We start from the raw sequence: 17665 nt of genomic DNA, 5'->3' as shown, positions 1-17665 counted from the left end.
CGGGGGGAAGAGAGCGGGGGGAAGAGAGCGGGGGGGAAGAGAGCGGGGGGAAGAGAGCGGGGGGAAGAGAGCGGGGGGAAGAGAGCGGGGGGAAGAGAGCGGGGGGAAGAGAGCGGGGGGAAGAGAGCGGGGGGAAGAGAGCGGGGGGAAGAGAGCGGGGGGAAGAGAGCGGGGGGAAGAGAGCGGGGGGAAGAGAGCGGGGGAAGAGAGCGGGGGGAAGAGAGCAGGGGAAGAGAGCAGGGGAAGAGAGCAGGGGAAGAGAGCAGGGGAAGAGTGCGGGGGGAAGAGTGCGGGGAGAAGAGTGCGGGGAGAAGAGTGCGGGGAGAAGAGTGCGGGGAGAAGAGTGCGGGGGGAAGAGTGCGGGTGGGAAAACAGCAGGGGTAAGAGAAGGGGAGGAAGAGAGCGGAGGGAGAGAGGGGGAAGAGAACGAGGGGAAGAGAGCAGGGGAGAAAACAGCAGGGGAGAGAGAACGGGGGGAGAAAACAGCGGGGGGCGGAGAGAGCGGGGGGAAGAGAGCGGGGGGAAGAGAGCGGGGGGAAGAGAGCGGGGGGAAGAGAGCGGGGGGAAGAGAGCGGGGGGAAGAGAGCGGGGGGAAGAGAGCGGGGGGAAGAGAGCGGGGGGAAGAGAGCGGGGGGAAGAGAGCGGGGGGAAGAGAGCGGGGGGAAGAGAGCGGGGGGAAGAGAGCGGGGGGAAGAGAGCAGGGGAAGAGAGCAGGGGAAGAGAGCAGGGGAAGAGAGCAGGGGAAGAGAGCAGGGGAAGAGAGCGGGGGGAAGAGTGCGGGGGGAAGAGTTCGGGGGGAAGAGTTCGGGGGGAAGAGTGCGGGGAGAAGAGTGCGGGGGGAAGAGTGCGGGGGGAAGAGTGCGGGTGGGAAAACAGCAGGGGTAAGAGAAGGGGAGGAAGAGAGCGGAGGGAGAGAGGGGGAAGAGAACGAGGGGAAGAGAGCAGGGGAGAAAACAGCAGGGGAGAGAGAACGGGGGGAGAAAACAGCGGGGGGCGGAGAGAGCGGGGGGAAGAGAGCGGGGGGAAGAGAGCGGGGGGAAGAGAGCGGGGGGGAAGAGAGCGGGGGGGAAGAGAGCGGGGGGAAGAGAGCGGGGGGAAGAGAGCGGGGGGAAGAGAGCGGGGGGAAGAGAGCGGGGGGAAGAGAGCGGGGGAAAGAGAGCGGGGGGAAGAGAGCAGGGGAAGAGAGCAGGGGAAGAGAGCGGGGGGAAGAGAGCGGGGGGGGAAGAGTGCAGGGGGAAGAGAGCGGGGGGAAGAGAGCGGGGGGAAGAGAGCGGGGGGGAAGAGAGCGGGGGGAAGAGAGCGGGGGGAAGAGAGCGGGGGGAAGAGAGCGGGGGGAAGAGAGCGGGGGGAAGAGAGCGGGGGGAAGAGAGCGGGAGAAGAGAGCGGGGGGAAGAGAGCGGGGGGAAGAGGGCGGGGGGAAGAGGGCGGGGGAAGAGAGCGGGGGAAGAGAGCGGGGGGAAGAGAGCGGGGGGAAGAGAGCGGGGGGAAGAGAGCGGGGGGAAGAGAGCGGGGGGAAGAGAGCGGGGGGGAAGAGAGCGGGGGGAAGAGAGCGGGGGGAAGAGAGCGGGGGGAAGAGAGCGGGGGGAAGAGAGCGGGGGGAAGAGAGCGGGGGGAAGAGAGCGGGGGGAAGAGAGCGGGGGGAAGAGAGCGGGGGGAAGAGAGCGGGGGGAAGAGAGCGGGGGAAGAGAGCGGGGGGAAGAGAGCAGGGGAAGAGAGCAGGGGAAGAGAGCAGGGGAAGAGTGCGGGGGGAAGAGTTCGGGGGGAAGAGTGCGGGGAGAAGAGTGCGGGGAGAAGAGTGCGGGGGGAAGAGTGCGGGTGGGAAAACAGCAGGGGTAAGAGAAGGGGAGGAAGAGAGCGGAGGGAGAGAGGGGGAAGAGAACGAGGGGAAGAGAGCAGGGGAGAAAACAGCAGGGGAGAGAGAACGGGGGGAGAAAACAGCGGGGGGCGGAGAGAGCGGGGGGAAGAGAGCGGGGGGAAGAGAGCGGGGGGAAGAGAGCGGGGGGAAGAGAGCGGGGGGAAGAGAGCGGGGGGAAGAGAGCGGGGGGAAGAGAGCGGGGGGAAGAGAGCGGGGGGAAGAGAGCGGGGGGAAGAGAGCGGGGGGAAGAGAGCGGGGGGAAGAGAGCGGGGGGAAGAGAGCAGGGGAAGAGAGCAGGGGAAGAGAGCAGGGGAAGAGAGCAGGGGAAGAGAGCAGGGGAAGAGAGCGGGGGGAAGAGTGCGGGGGGAAGAGTTCGGGGGGAAGAGTGCGGGGAGAAGAGTGCGGGGGGAAGAGTGCGGGGGGAAGAGTGCGGGTGGGAAAACAGCAGGGGTAAGAGAAGGGGAGGAAGAGAGCGGAGGGAGAGAGGGGGAAGAGAACGAGGGGAAGAGAGCAGGGGAGAAAACAGCAGGGGAGAGAGAACGGGGGGAGAAAACAGCGGGGGGCGGAGAGAGCGGGGGGAAGAGAGCGGGGGGAAGAGAGCGGGGGGAAGAGAGCGGGGGGGAAGAGAGCGGGGGGGAAGAGAGCGGGGGGAAGAGAGCGGGGGGAAGAGAGCGGGGGGAAGAGAGCGGGGGGAAGAGAGCGGGGGGAAGAGAGCGGGGGAAAGAGAGCGGGGGGAAGAGAGCAGGGGAAGAGAGCAGGGGAAGAGAGCGGGGGGAAGAGAGCGGGGGGAAGAGTGCGGGGGGAAGAGTGCGGGGGGAAGAGTGCGATGGGAAGAGTGCGGGGGGAAGAGTGCGGGGGGAAGAGTGCGGGTGGGAAAACAGCAGGGGTAAGAGAAGGGGAGGAAGAGAGCGGAGGGAGAGAGGGGGAAGAGAACGAGGGGAAGAGAGCAGGGGAGAAAACAGCAGGGGAGAGAGAACGGGGGGAGAAAACAGCGGGGGGCGGAGAGAACGGGGGGAAGAGAGTGGGGGGGAAGAGAGTGGGGGGGAAGAGAGTGGGGGGGAAGAGAGTGGGGGGGAAGAGAGTGGGGGGGAAGAGAGTGGGGGGGAAGAGAGTGGGGGGGAAGAGAGTGGGGGGAAGAGAGTGGGGGGAAGAGAGTGGGGGGGAAGAGAGTGGGGGGGAAGAGAGTGGGGGGGGAAGAGAGTGGGGGGAAGAGAGTGGGGGGAAGAGAGTTGGGGGGAAGAGAGTTGGGGGGGAAGAGAGTTGGGGGGGGAAGAGGGGGGAAGGGAGCGGGGGACGAAAAGCGCAGAGTGGAATAGAGAATGTGGAAGAGAAAAAAAAAATCAATATGGGAATACACATGGTGGACATGTGGATAAAAAAGAGATGTCCCTATTGTTCGGGGGCAAAAAGCGACAAGGGTTTACTCCCCCTATCTGAGTTATAATAGAAGACAAAGCCTTGACCATCCTGGATGGAACGATTTAATCTCGGGTCCAAAGCACAGTTCAGGTCACCACTTAAACTAAGCTGATGTGAGCCGAGGTTGGGAAGCAAAGCTAACAGGGACTTAATAACATTTGTATCGTCCGAGTTGGAAGCATAAACGTTGCCCATGACTACCAGGCTTAACAGGGAGCCACAAACAAGAACATATATCGACCACTGGGGTCAGCTATAATCGGAGAGGAGGAAAACTAAACTCTTATTAATTAGAATCGCCGTAACACTGGCACTGCCATCGAAACCCAAATGATAAAGCTGCCCAACCCACCACTTGCGCAACCTGATTTGATTCCTGATACGCAAGTGGGTTTCCCACAAGAAAACATCATCGGAGTTTAAGATCTTCAGATGGGTAAATGCACTCGACCATTTCACTGGGCCATTCAAACCTCCATTTCACATGGCCAAATGGATTGGAGGTCGCCCACCATTCCCACCAGGAGAAATCAACCAAGGGACACTGAAAAGATGAAGCAAAAAGATCCACCTAAGATAGTCATGAATCCAAGTCAGAATACTGGACAAAGAAAAAGCAGCAGGCACTGTCAAGAGACCAACCCCAATCCCCACCACAGCCACCCCATCGCAAAAGTATCATCATTGAATGTAACCACACCCAAAACCAATAAAACTGTGGCAAAGACTTATCCCAAAACTAAAACCTACATATAACAGAACTACAACAAACAAAATTTCTACGCTCATTTTCTAAAAACTATTATAATGAACTGCATCAAAAACACTCCCGTCAACTAACTCTCTAGTTAGCAGGGAGACCCCCAACTGGAGAAGAATAAATATTTTAAAATATTCCATTTAACTTGCAATGCCCCACTAGCGACTGAATGTCATCAAAACAACATTAAAAAGAGAAAAGGAACAACATATTAATGAAAAAGACTCCCAAGTATTAAAGAACCTCAAATCTAATCAAAGGCATTAAGAACACAATCCAACCCAAAAACAAACAAAAAAAGAAATACAAACAATACAAAATGCCTGTCAACAGAGCCACCAACCAAATTACACAATGCACAACTTGAGCCTTTTAACAAAAGAGTCTGCATCTCCCGGCATGCCAAAAAATGTATTTTTCTTCAAATGTGACTCTTAGGCGAGCTGGATAGACCATCCCGAACTTGACTCCCCTCTTGTACAGGGCGGCCTTCACTCTATTAAACTCAGCACTTTTCTTTGCTAACTCTGTACTCATGTCCTGATACAGCCTAATGGAGTGACCTACCCACTTGAGATCATGGTGCCCCCTTGCCCATCAAAGAAACCTCACCTTTTCTTTAAAACTGTGGAATCTTACGATCACTGCATGCAGTAAGTAGATCTTCAGAACAAGTCTTTGGTTGAGGTGAACAATGGACCCGGTCTAATTCAGGCGGGGGTGTGAATCCACCCTCATCCATCATTTTGAGGAGCATGTCCGAGAAATATTTCATGCAGGCATGGCCCTCTATCTCCTCCGGTCACCCCACAATCCAGATGTTCTGTCACCTGGACCTGTTTTCCAGGTCATTCAGCTTGCTTCTTAATGATTTATTGGTTTCAACCACAGAAAGTCAGATCAGACTCCAGAGTGGCATTCCAATCAATACGATCTAATAATGCCGCCTGCATGCTCTTAATCGTGACTCCATGGACTTTGACGGTCCAACTAGTATATTTCCGGAACCACATCAATAGGCTAATGGCCTCTTCAGTTGACCCTTTAAGAACCTCTGATTCGTTTTGTCGGTGTTTCGTGAACTCCTTTGTCAAAATACTAGTGAGAGCTGCGTCTGTTATTGGAGTGGATGGAGAGAAAGAAGCTGACTCAGCCATCTTACCTCCCACTGAGCCTGGAGTGGCTTCCAACTCCGTCAAAGGGATTTTGCTCAAAACCTTCTTGCCGTTGTCTCCTCTGGGCATCTCAAGCATAGAGTGAACTCTACCCCATTAACTTTCATGATTTTCCGAGAAGCAAACAACCCATGGCGCCAAGAAAAAAGGCAAAATAGATTAGTTCTCCTGTGGGAGCAACCTCATGCACGTCTTCCCCTTACAGTGCACCATCGAAAGTCCCTTTGGGCTGGTTTCTGTACAGACTGCAGCTCAGTATTTCACAATGTATAAATATATCCTGGGGGTTAACAGTCATGTTTGAAAACCAAGAAGGAATATCTGTTCTGCAGTTCAGGTATTAGTTGATGTTAATTTTAGTTTGTTTGCTATATTTGTTGATGCACCACTGTCAATGTACTCTGTCGATTATTCTTTTGTCTACTATGTACGTACTGTGTACGTTCCCTTGGCCACAGAAAAATACTTTTCACTGTACATGTGACAATAAAAATCAATCAATCAATCAATCATTAAAGGTCTTAAAACCTGAAATTTTGTGCGATCCTTTGAAACAGACAGGGCAGCTCGGTAGCATTGTGATTAGCATCAATTGCTTCACAGCTCAAGGGTCCCAGGTTTGATTCCCGGCTTGGGCCACTGTCTGTGCGGAGTCTGCACGTTCTCCTCGTGTGGGCATGGGTTTTCTCCGGGTGCTCCGGTTTCCTCCCACAATCCAAAGATGTGCAGGTTAGGTGGATTGGCCATGCTAAATTGCCCTTAGTGTGTCCAAAATTGCCCTTAGTCTTGGGTGGGGTTACTGGGTTATGGGGATAAAGTGGAGGTGTGCGGTTGGGTAGGGTGCTCTTTCCAAGAGCCGGTGCAGACTCGATGGGCCGAATGGCCTCCTTCTGCGCTGTACATTCTATGAAAAAAGACAGTCACCGGGAATCCAAATCTTGTTCTTTGTTCTCAGTCTTGATGGATATTGTAACAATATTCTGTGTATTTTAATCCCCAAATCTGTTTCCTTTTTATTGAGCATATTTTCCCTTCTTATTCTTCTCTCAAACTGTATCATCTTGAATTTCTCCACATGAAATTTCATCTCGCTTAATAATTTGCTCATCCATCTCTGCCCTCTAAGCCCCTTACAATCTTTTTTCATTCCTATTGTCTGCAAATTTTGATAATGCGCACTTCCCAAACCCAAGTCGATATAATGTCTATTAACATCAGCAAGGGTTCAAACTCTGATCCCTGAGTGAGAGGGAGGGAGGGTGGTGAGGGAGACGCAACAACTGTTTCCATTTCTCCAAACACAATACAGTACAAAAATGTATCCATTAATCATTACCCTAGATTGCATCCTTTAACCAATACATACATTTCCTGTTCATAGTGTCACATTAATTTTAATGCCATGCACCTTAAGCACAACAAGCTTCCTTCCTGTGCAGCACACCTAACAAACATATTTTCAAATCCAAAGTATTTCCCTTTTCTCAGCACACATCACTATTTTCTTGAAGAACTGTATTTGTCAGACCTTTTCACAACAGTTGTACAAAATAAACATAAGTATTTTATTCTGTAACATAGTCTCTCGAAGTCTGCACACAAGACGTTGTGCTCCCTGGTCTGTAGTCACTTGCTTTATAATTTCCCCCATTTTGAACATTTTACAGCAGTAACCCTACAGGCCTCAAAGGCTAAAAATACATATCCAAGGATGTTTGAAAGACGGGTCACAGTCTAATTTCCCAAGGATAACATTGCTCATCAATGGATTTGTAGAGCTCTTTTATATTCTTGTTGTCTGCACTGTGAATTTCCATAAATCACTTGAAAAGTCTGCAAAAACACAGCCGCATATTTTGGGTCTGCACAAGGTATTCCCGTGTTCAGCAACCCTCATGAACTGGATTCCATAATCCTGCCTGCCCCCAAAAGAGCATTTTCCTGCTATTTTCAGGTCGGTAGGCTAAAATATTTTCGGAAATAAGGCCCACTTCAAACCGAGAAACTGATGATACATGATTGACCAGAATACAGTGAATTTCAAATAAATAATCTGATTCTTATTCACTTCATAATCTGGAAAAATAAATAAATTATGTAGATTTAGCTGGTAACAGGCATATCTTTACTTTCACAGGTCTGTATTCACTGAACTAACTGATTCTATCCTTAGGGGGAGATCTCATTAAAAGCCATTCCAATATCATAAATGTTAAAATCACTGGTCAGTAGGATCAAATACAATTGTCTTAAACTGATTCAGCATAGTAGCAGAACAATTTTACCAGCTACTTGATCTAGCCGAACTGCTGACTTGAATACATTTTCTGAGATAGCTTCTTGTGTCGATTTAACCCTTGTGTATTGAATTTAACTTGACCAAGTCAATTTGTGAAATCTAAAAACTCGGCACACTCGCTGTACAATATAATGTAGCATATTTTTGGTATCTGCTAAAAAATCAGGAACAACGGAGTGAGAAATACAAAAGAAAACCTGCTCCACAGGCTGTACATGGTTAACGTCATTTGTGCATATTTATGCCAAAATGCATATTGTCAGGAATGAAGAACAATGAAACATCCATCATGCATTTAAAATTATTCGTCCAAATGAAACTGGGAAAAGTGCCAGAGTTTTTTTGCCCACATCAGTTGCAAGCTGTTAGACATTCCAATGTCACCAGCTACAAGTGTTAAAACCCTTAGTTATTGGGGACAGGTAATGTGGCAATCTCGTCTGAGGACACAATAGCTATCCTGCAATAATATACAAGATAAATATGCCCAAAGTTAATCTAATGTAGTATTTGAGCACTCAAAGTAAATTTGGTACTGAAAAACATACTAGTCGTGCCTCCATGGGATTTCAAGTCAAAACAATGTAAATGTGACCTTGTGATGTAGAGAGCATTGCTTCTCGCACAGCTTGAATGTGAGGCCTTTTTGAGCTCATCTGAGAAGCCTAGCATTGCATATTCAACCTGGGAATGGATCAAGTTGTCTGTCTGCTTCACAAAATAAATATATCATCGGGAGAGAGAACATTCTCTTCACTTTGAAATCTCCACTTTGTTTTCTCCCATATGTCACAAAGTTGGATAACACTGTCAGAAGCTGGAAAAATATCAACAAGATGCATTTCCCACTGTCTTGAGCAAACAAACTGGCTGCAGGATCCTTCCTCCAATGTGTGTGACAATTATTCATTCAGTACAACCACACAGTTTTCTGAATACCACCTACATATTTCTGTAAAGTGCTACTCGAGAAAGATTTGCAGTTCAAAACATTTTGTCCAAAATGCATTTTGTAAATGTCATTACATTTGTAAAATATATTTTTCCGGGTGATGCAGCCATTGTGTATTGAAATATGCTTCGATAACATAATAAGCAGCTGCTTTGAAACTTGTTGTTGCGTACATTACAATCAATTCCATAATATTTGAAGTTGCTTTTATCTTATCCTACACATACATACACACACACACACACACGGAAAAGCTTGTATCTGCAAGTATCTACTGTAGTGTTCTCTTTAAGAATGGAATATTTCTGACAGCAAGGTAGACTAGCAACTGACCAAAAAAAAAAAAACATGTAACCTTGGACACAATTTTTCGGACTCCTTCGACACAGGTGTAAATCTCGTTATGGCCGCTAACACCTGTCAGAGGACCATAATGGATTTGCACCGCTGAGATCTCAGAATGCTGGCTGGCATGATTCACTACTGGTTTTCGATTCCAGATAAACCTGTTGGGCTTTAACCTGGTGTTGTAAGACTTCTTACTGTGCCCACCCCAATCCAACGCCGGCATCCCCACATGAAAAATATTGAAATATCTGCTTCCACCACCTTTTCAGGAAGAGAGTTCCAATGATTCAAAACCCTACGAGAGAGTCGCCATTTTAAATGGGCAACGCCTTATTTTTAAACTGTGACCACAATTCTGGATTCCCCCACAAGATCCTCTCCACATCCACCCTGTCAAGTCCCCGCAGGATCTTGTATATTTCAATCAAGTCGCCTCCTCATTCTTCTGAACTCCAACAGATACAAGCCCAGCACGTCCACCCTTCCCATTCCATGCAGCTGCCCATCCGCACAGACATAGATAAAAGAAATGGATAGGACTATCTGCAGTAAAACAATCTCATTCTCAGGTACTCTGGTAACAGACTGCTTGAACTTTGCTCTTGCAATTTATGAAATGAGATGTTCTCAACAATAGATATCTAGGTATGATTACATGCTTGATCAACTCGGAAAACTAGAGTTTTTATCTTTTTGTTTCATAACACGCTTTTCAATTTCAACACACACCTACATGGAAATTGTACACGTTAAAAACAGAATTTTTCAGAACGTTCAAGTGCTTCACCCTTAAAAGATAGAAACAGAATTATTTTGTCCACCAGCTTTTATCCTGAAAACAAATGTTTCAGGGTATTACAATTGTCAGAAAATACTATTTGCTCAACTGCTCATTAAAGATCACCAAACTGTGATAATTGACGTATTCTCATGTATTTACACTTTCCTCTCTCTTTAAACAGTGCAGTGTTAAATAATTTAGATATCCTAAGTTAGTACATGTAATAATTCTATAATATTTTAAACAAGACCAAAAATGTAATTAACTTTGACACGACAGCAGCACCAATTTTAATCAAAGCACCAACTTAACCTAAATGTCAAAGTCAGTTGCAATAACTTTCTTCTGGTTTTTTTTGCTATTAATTCAAAATCATGTTGGAGATTTTAGAACTTAATCTGGAGCGACTGATCAAGTTTGCAGGGGTTAGATTCAAAATGGCAAAGAACAATAATAGATTAGTAAAAGATCGCGGGAGCCTCGTCAGTAAATAATGAAACTATTCACTTTGGAGAAAATGAAGTTTGAGCTGTTAAAATGCGTCAGGGGTTTTCGTTAATGTCCACATTTGAAGGTTTCCTACCTTGTGGGTGACAGTTTGGAGTGCAGAAACCGCTTCCTGGAAGGCAGAAGATGAAATTAATAAATGTAAGGCTATAAACAAGAGGTATCTTTGAAGAAAATCAGTTTTTATACTTTTAATGAACTCGTCGAGTGGAAACTTCACGTGTATGAATAAACTGCAAGATGTCATATTTGCTATTCGCCTGATGGCACTTGGAAGTCTAGCTTCACCCGTGCCATCCTCACCATGCTCTCGGAGTCCAATCACGGTACACTACAGTGAATCCAGGATTCCATTGTCCCCACACAAAGTCCACAAACCCTATCACTCCTCAGTTCCAATAGATTCCTCAGCACCACCAAATTGGCCTTAAAATCCTTCTCAACTTCAAATTGCCCAATAGCTAGAGCCATTCTATTTAAGCCAATTCCCACCTCCGATATTACTCCTGGCTGCACCTCCACCTCACCCGAGATTAATGCTTGTTCTCCACACCACAAATGGCAGATACTCAATCGGCGATTGTGTCACTCACTTCCCTTCACGAAAACAATTTGGTTGGTTCACCCCACAGTTTTCTGCATACTTACAGTAAGAGATTCAGATTAGAATCCACTCTACACTTGAACAGAAAATGACAAATAGACTAAATAGAACATTAATTAGGATTCCAAGTCTAGTTATGCACACAAAACTGGAAACAAAACCATTCTATTCAATAACAACATTGATCGTTATAGAGCGAGTGAACAATCATGAATCGGTATGAAAGATAGCTACAGAATCAGGCCCACTTATTCATTTGAAAGGCAGTGAGTTTCCTTTATTATGAATGTGAGACTTCACAAGGTGGCTCTGTTTTAAATCTCCTTTAAATCAAGGTGAAAACAGAATGCCTTAAATAGCGGGTGGCGGTGATCATAACAGATCCGACTGGAGACAAGTCTATGTCATCAGTAACTGAAACCGGCTAAAAATAAAATGACTGGTTTCACACCTGGAATAGACACAGAAACATGGCGAGAGGGACAGAAACAGCTGCTGTTGTGAAGAGCAGAGGTAAAGACTGTTTTTGTATTACCAACCAAGCAGGATGCTGGTGAGAACTGGTTAACTGTTCAAAGAGCATAGTGATTTAACAAATACAGTGTAATCGTAATGGGCTTTCCTGCAGGAGTTTGGTTTGGGAATATTCAAAAGGCTGAGTGGAAAGATACTCGAAAACTTGACCTGGTATGGCAGGGAGAAGGGAGCCAGCTGAAAAGCTAGCAGGAGTTTAGAACATTATCATTAAGGCTACATCTCTGCTGGAAGTGTGGTGGTAAGTAAAAATATGTTGTGAAGCATATTTCAATTGAGTTAATTAGTTAATGCAAAAATTCCTTTTCTTTAAGTTGCGGTATTAGTCGTTTGTTAAGTAATGTTTAGTTTTTGCTGATTTTAGTTTATTTGTTACAGTAAAAGTCTTAAAACATGGAATCATGTTCTACAATTCTTTCTGTGGGTCACTTGGAAGTTCACCTTTATTTTTAAAAGTTATTACTCTCTCCCGGGATTATACCACTGTACCACCTTGAACAGCAACAGGAAACACGCTACTATCCTTAAAATGCAAAATGCTATGTAATATCATTGGTTTTGTGATGGAACTCATTGATCGAAAAGTTCACTAAACATTTGAAACTCACACAAGCCATCTGCTGCAGTGGAAATTTTCCATAAGAGCCAATGTGGCATATTTGAGCAGAATTCTCAGCGGTAGGTTATTATATGCATTTCAAGTGCAACATCTGTGAATTCCCCAGCTCCCTTAAAACAGCTGCAACACATTACATCGGCAGACATGCCATACTATTTTATTCAGCGGTGAAAACAGTAAAAAGAACAAAAGTTGCGCCAGGTTGAAGTCAGCAGTGGAAAATATGGGATAAACCACAATTGGTAAAAGCCAAACAGAAAATGTGCAAAAAAAATATTCAAATGAGCTTGGGAGATTTTGTCTCCATACAGATGTTGATTAACATGCTGCATCACTCCAGCATTTCCTCCTGGGGTTGGGGGGGGGGGGGGTTTACTGTAATTTTCCAAAACCTTTGGGGTCTTTTCTCTGAGGTAAATATTACTCACTAATGTGTGAAATATTCAAAGCTTCATGAGGCAATTTTTTGCAGATTGCAAAGTAATGGATTTGCAGAATAATTTATACTAAAAAAAACAAAGTTCTATTTTATCCGAATTTAATTCCATCATTTGCTAAAAAGTCAACAATGTTGACCTCCACTGGCTAAGGTAACTCAGTTAAGCTGGAATCAGATGCCAGCTCGGCACATATACTAAATGTGCTAAATTGCTCTCTTCAAGTTCATTTGATAACTGGTGGTATGAACTGGAAAATTCCACTGCTTGTCTCTGCTCACCTATAATAATACAAAACAAAGGCTGTACAAAATTTAACGAGCCATATCTTTTTGCCACAATTAAACACAAAGCAAGTAATTATTCCACTAGAATATATGACCTATGCTGTAGGCATTAAATAGTAATAATTAGTTGCTATTATTATGATCCCAGATCAGACCCCAACAGTGCCTAGGATGCTGGACCGAACCCCCAATAATTTAGCTTATTTTGTAAGACTGTGCAGAAATAATGATTTGCTCCAGGAGCGATTGCATGAAAAAATAGGGCTTTGGTATTTTCATACAAAACTTTATTAAGAATACAATATTAGACTCTTTAACTTCACACTCGAAAAGAACAGCTTGCAATTATCCCTCAACATTACTACTCAATTTTCCATTAAATAACAAGAAATGAAATAAGCAGCTCTCAATCCAACTTAAAAATCAGCAGTAATACTTGGGGTACGGAAAGGATGAAATAAAATGAAATGAAAATCGCTTATCGTCACAAGTAGGCTTCAAATGAAGTTACTGTGAAAAGCCCCTAGTCGCCACATTCCGGCGCCTGTTCGGGGAGGCTGGTACGGGAATTGAACCGTGCTGCTGGCCTGCCTCGGTCTGCTTTAAAAGCCAGCACTTTAGCCCTGTGCTAAACCAGCCCCAATTTGGGTCCCAATTAGAATCCCTGCAGACTCTGGCTGAATATCTTCAAGTAGCTGCTTCAACTGGGTTGTTTCAGCCTCTTCCTTGTCTTCAGACAAGTCTGTTCTGCTTTAAAATATTATTACTCTTTTTGAACTATCCTATTGAGAAAAAAAACTGCCTTGTGGTCTAAAAGAAACCAAGGGTTGCCAGCTTCAACTCTCCTCTCCAAAAGCTTTTTTTCCCCAAAAGGTCTCTTTCCCTTACCTCCGCCCAGCACTGACATCATCTCCCCAAGCTGAAAAACAATTAACTTTCCAGGGACTGAAAGCGCATTAACTCCCCAGGGACCGTCCTCAGTAAAACCACAGTTCATTAGCGCAGACTGAAAAACACATTCCTCTGTCAATTTCACCTTCTGGCTGCTAAAAGCTCCCGGGACCTGCAAAACAGAATCCTTTTTAAAAAATATATTTCTTGCACTCATCGGGACAGGTACAAAATTACCAAATTTCAAAGGTAGCAACAATTTACACTGCATGAGAAAAGGGTTGGGAAGTTGTTTGTGTTTGAGGCCATGGAGAGTGCACCATGGAACTGTTGTCTCTCATGTTTTTGTTGAAATTCAAAAAAGGTGCAATGCCTGGACAAGTGTGCTCAGCATTACAATAACAACCAATTTTAAGATTATTAGTCCGGCTTGTTCGAAGCTGCATATATTCATATGCAGTGACCATGGCAGATGGTAAGATTTGAAATCAATAAAAATCTGGAGCTAAAAGTCTAATGATGACCACAAAACCATTGTCGCTTGTCATAAAAATTCATCTAGTTCATTAATATCCTTTAGAAAAGGAAATTTGCCGACCACACCTGGTCTGGCCGACATGTGACTCCAGACACGCAGCTATGTGGCTTACTCTCAAATGGCCTCACAAGCAACTCAATTCAAAGGTAATTAGGGATTGGCAATAAATGCTGGCCCTGCCAGCAATGCCCACATCCCATGAACACATGAAATAAACTGTCCTGAGCGTGGACTTCCTACTGGTTAAGGTAGCAAACTCCAATTTTTAGGAAATGTAATTTATTTGAATCAAGCACTTCCTGACTCAATGAATCAGACGGAAGAGCCGCTTTTCTCCCTGGAACAGTTGCAAATTTTCTGTGTAGACTTATTTTAATTCTAAAAACTAACTGGCATATATCCCAAGGGATGGGAGATTCCTAGAATGGGTTATTTTGAGGGAGCAGTGGCTCCAAGATGACGTTCCTATCAATGAAAGTTCAGAACAAAGTCACTCTCCCATGGTAGGCTTAGTAACCCAATATGAACACTGGGCAGCCTGCAGGGCATTGCAGATGATTGACTCGCCAGTCTGTCTCACTAATGGAGCCTGGAAGGGTCAATCTGTCACTGTGGTTGAGATTCTTTCAAGTCAATCTCCAGACAATATTTGAAGCCCATGCCCTAAGGGTCGGGTGTTCCCAGCTCAGAATGCTTAATGCTGAAGAGCTGCAAACCTCAAGAGGTATTCCCACTCAGACTTAGGGGCTCCCGTGGACTCATTCTCTGCCAACCTACAGTGGCGCTCTCTGGGCTTGGCTTAACGAGACATGTCCCTACAGGGAGCGAGTGTGCAGAGACTTCTCAGCAGCTCGGTCGAAAGATCAGTTTCCACCATCAGAGAAGTGGCTAATGGAAGCAGCCTATTAGTTACTTCAAAGGCTCTTTCATTTACCATAACTGTCATCAAAACTTCCATTTGCCATGAAAATTCATTTCAATTACATCAAATGGTGAAATGGACAAGGCAGAATTCCTTAGTAAGGTTGCAATCAATTTATTCATAGGGCATGTCATAATTGAATCGGCATCAACGGAAATCAATAAACATCTGAGCTCCCATGATCTTCAACAGTTTAAGGAGGTTTTGTTATTAAAAGGTCACTATGTGTGGCTGTAAAAATGCACTGAATTAGCACTTCTGCCCCTAATATACATAAGCAGCTACAGAATACTAATAAGTCAGTAGTCAGAAATATATATTCATTATGGTTCATGTTTTAAAACAGTGAATTCAGCAAAACAGTGCAAACTGTGTAGCTGGATACTTATTGAGAAGCCCATGTTTTACAATCCAACTTATTTCTCAGGGACACCCTGAAACCATGCACACATGTAAATTTTGAACTGCTGGCAGCTTTCAACGCGGCAAGCTCTTTCACAACTTAAGATAAAGAGCACAGCCTGAGATCACCTCAAAATGTTAAATGTGTATACTGTATTCAAGTCTAAAGATGTTGGTATCAACAGAAGAATTATCCCTGCAATGGTTGACCGTGCTTCCAAAAAACAATGTTGTTGACAATGACAGTTAGACAGGCTGTGTCTTCCTGTCCCTCAACTCCCATGCACTCGACAGAAAGCCTCAGGAAGCCACTGCACTCTGCGTTTCCCACCTGGCCAGAGTCAAAAGATTGGGCGAGAAAGGCGTGGCTGCATTTTATTGTAAGAAAATAGGATGGAGTGGCAATTTGACTGTGATTGTCACTCCTCGGAAGTTAAATCATCCCAAGGCATAATACAGAGTAATATCCAACCTATCAACCAGACTGCATCAATTGAGGCAAACATAAGTGAACAAGAAATCACAAAAGTGTGAGGAAAACAAAGGTAGTTTTCAGGGATTTATATTTGTATTGGTAAACATTAGAAATAAAGTATAGTTTTAAGTGGGTTTAATTTAAGGTTTTTGTACCTGGAAGGGCAAAACGTATAATTAGATTCATGCTGGACAAAGGTGTTTGTATGTATGGGGTTGGTTTCAATTCCAACTGTGATTCTATTGTGCTTAGAGAGGGTTACAGCGTGAAGAGTAAATAAACCAGCAGTGGATGCTTAGCAATTCGGGCCTTGTGCGGTAGAGAAACGTATAGGTTTTAGTTTAGCTAATTTGATTGCAGTTGGTGATAGATAGTGGGAGAGAAGGCAGCTCTGCTAGAGGCATTTGGTTTTAGGAGGCTAAAGGGGGAACATCTCTCTCAGCCTTGCTATAAGAAAGACCATACTCTGGAGTAATGGCTAAGAAAACAGATGTCGGAAACCTAAAGTCCAGCTAGTTAAGGGAATTCGAGAAATGAAGAGAAGTGTCCCAGAAGTCTGGAGTTAACGGAGAAGAGGAAACTGGGAACCAGAACAGATTACTATTCAGTAAAGTCACAGAAAGTTGAAAAGACATTGGTTAGTGAGAGGCCAGAAAATTTCTGCAGTAGTGCTAAGATTTGTGCAAAATGACTACAGTTTGGGAGACATTATTTGAAATAATTATGGAAATCGGTAGCTGGACCACGGAGTTTGTGTAAAACCCTTTAAGACGCTTAAGATCTTAATATCTGTGTGTATTTGTTTTTTTTTTAAATATGTTTTATTAAAGTTTTCAAACACAATTTTTCCACCTTACAAATCAACAAAAAAGGTAACACAATAACTGATAGATAACATTATTTAAATAAAACAGTGAACTAACAAAGTAACAAAAAATAGTGCTCCCCCCCCACCCCAACCAGAACAAAACAGGTTGCCCCCCCTTTCCCTCCTCCTCTCCCTCCCCTTCCCTCCTCCTCTCCCCCCTTCCCTCCTCCTCTCCCCCCTTCCCTCCTCCTCTCCCCCCTTCCCTCCTCCTCTCCCCCCTTCCCTCCTCCTCTCCCCCCTTCCCTCCTCCTCGCCCCCCCTTCCCTCCTCCTCGCCCCCCTTCCCTCCTCTTCTCCCCCCTTCCCTCCTCTTCTCCCCCTTCCCTCCTCCTCTCCCCCCCTTCCCTCCTCCTCTCTCCCCCCTTCCCTCCTCCTCTCCCCCTTCCCTCCTCCTCTCCCCCCTTCCCTCCTCCTCTCCCCCCCTTCCCTCCTCCTCTCCCCCCCTTCCCTCCTCCTCTCCCCCCCTTCCCTCCTCCCCTTCCCTCCTCCTCTCTCCCCCCCTTCCCTCCTCCTCTCTCCCCCTTCCCGCTTCCTCCCCCCCCCTTCCCTCCTCCTCTCCCCCCCTTCCCTCCTCCTCTCCCCCCCTTCCCTCCTCCTCTTCCCCCCCCTTCCCTCCTCCTCTCCCCCCTTCCCTCCTCCTCTCCCCCCTTCCCTCCTCCTCTCCCCCCCTTCCCTCCTCCTCTCCCCCCCTTCCCTCCTCCTCTCCCCCCTTCCCTCCTCCTCTCCCCCCTTCCCTCCTCCTCTCCCCCCTTCCCTCCTCCTCTCTCCCCCCCTTCCCTCCTCCTCTCTCCCCCCTTCCCTCCTCCTCTCTCCCCCCCTTCCCTCCTCTCTCCCCCCTTCCCTCCTCCTCTCTCCCCCCCTTCCCTCCTCCTCTCTCCCCCCCTTCCCTCCTCCTCTCTCCCCCCCTTCCCTCCTCCTCTCTCCCCCCCTTCCCTCCTCTCTCCCCCCCTTTCCTCCTCCTCTCCCCCCCTTCCCTCCTCCTCTCTCCCCCCT

The 17665-nt window shown here is 46.3% G+C and overlaps 1 protein-coding gene across 12 annotated transcripts in view; it reads right to left on the bottom strand.

The window, feature by feature from the left end:
• anks1b (ankyrin repeat and sterile alpha motif domain containing 1B) overlaps positions 1–17665 on the bottom strand; it is a 1303035-nt gene that overhangs the window by 1153288 nt on the left and 132082 nt on the right. For 10 of the 12 annotated variants that reach the window (XR_011934063.1, XM_072471544.1, XM_072471547.1 and 7 more), the window contains exon 2: positions 10173–10208. The exons of the other annotated variants lie outside the window; for them this stretch is intronic. Coding sequence is in view for 9 of the 10 variants with exons in the window: in XM_072471544.1 (XP_072327645.1) it covers positions 10173–10208 (36 nt within the window). In the remaining variant the exon portion in view is untranslated. The remainder of the gene's footprint in view (positions 1–10172; positions 10209–17665) is intronic. 12 annotated transcript variants of the gene reach the window in all.

The sequence above is a fragment of the Scyliorhinus torazame genome, chromosome 13, assembly GCF_047496885.1.
Source record: "Scyliorhinus torazame isolate Kashiwa2021f chromosome 13, sScyTor2.1, whole genome shotgun sequence".
NCBI lineage: Eukaryota > Metazoa > Chordata > Chondrichthyes > Carcharhiniformes > Scyliorhinidae > Scyliorhinus > Scyliorhinus torazame.
Note: the sequence above shows the minus strand (reverse complement) of the source record. Positions and strands in the feature narration are given on the sequence as shown.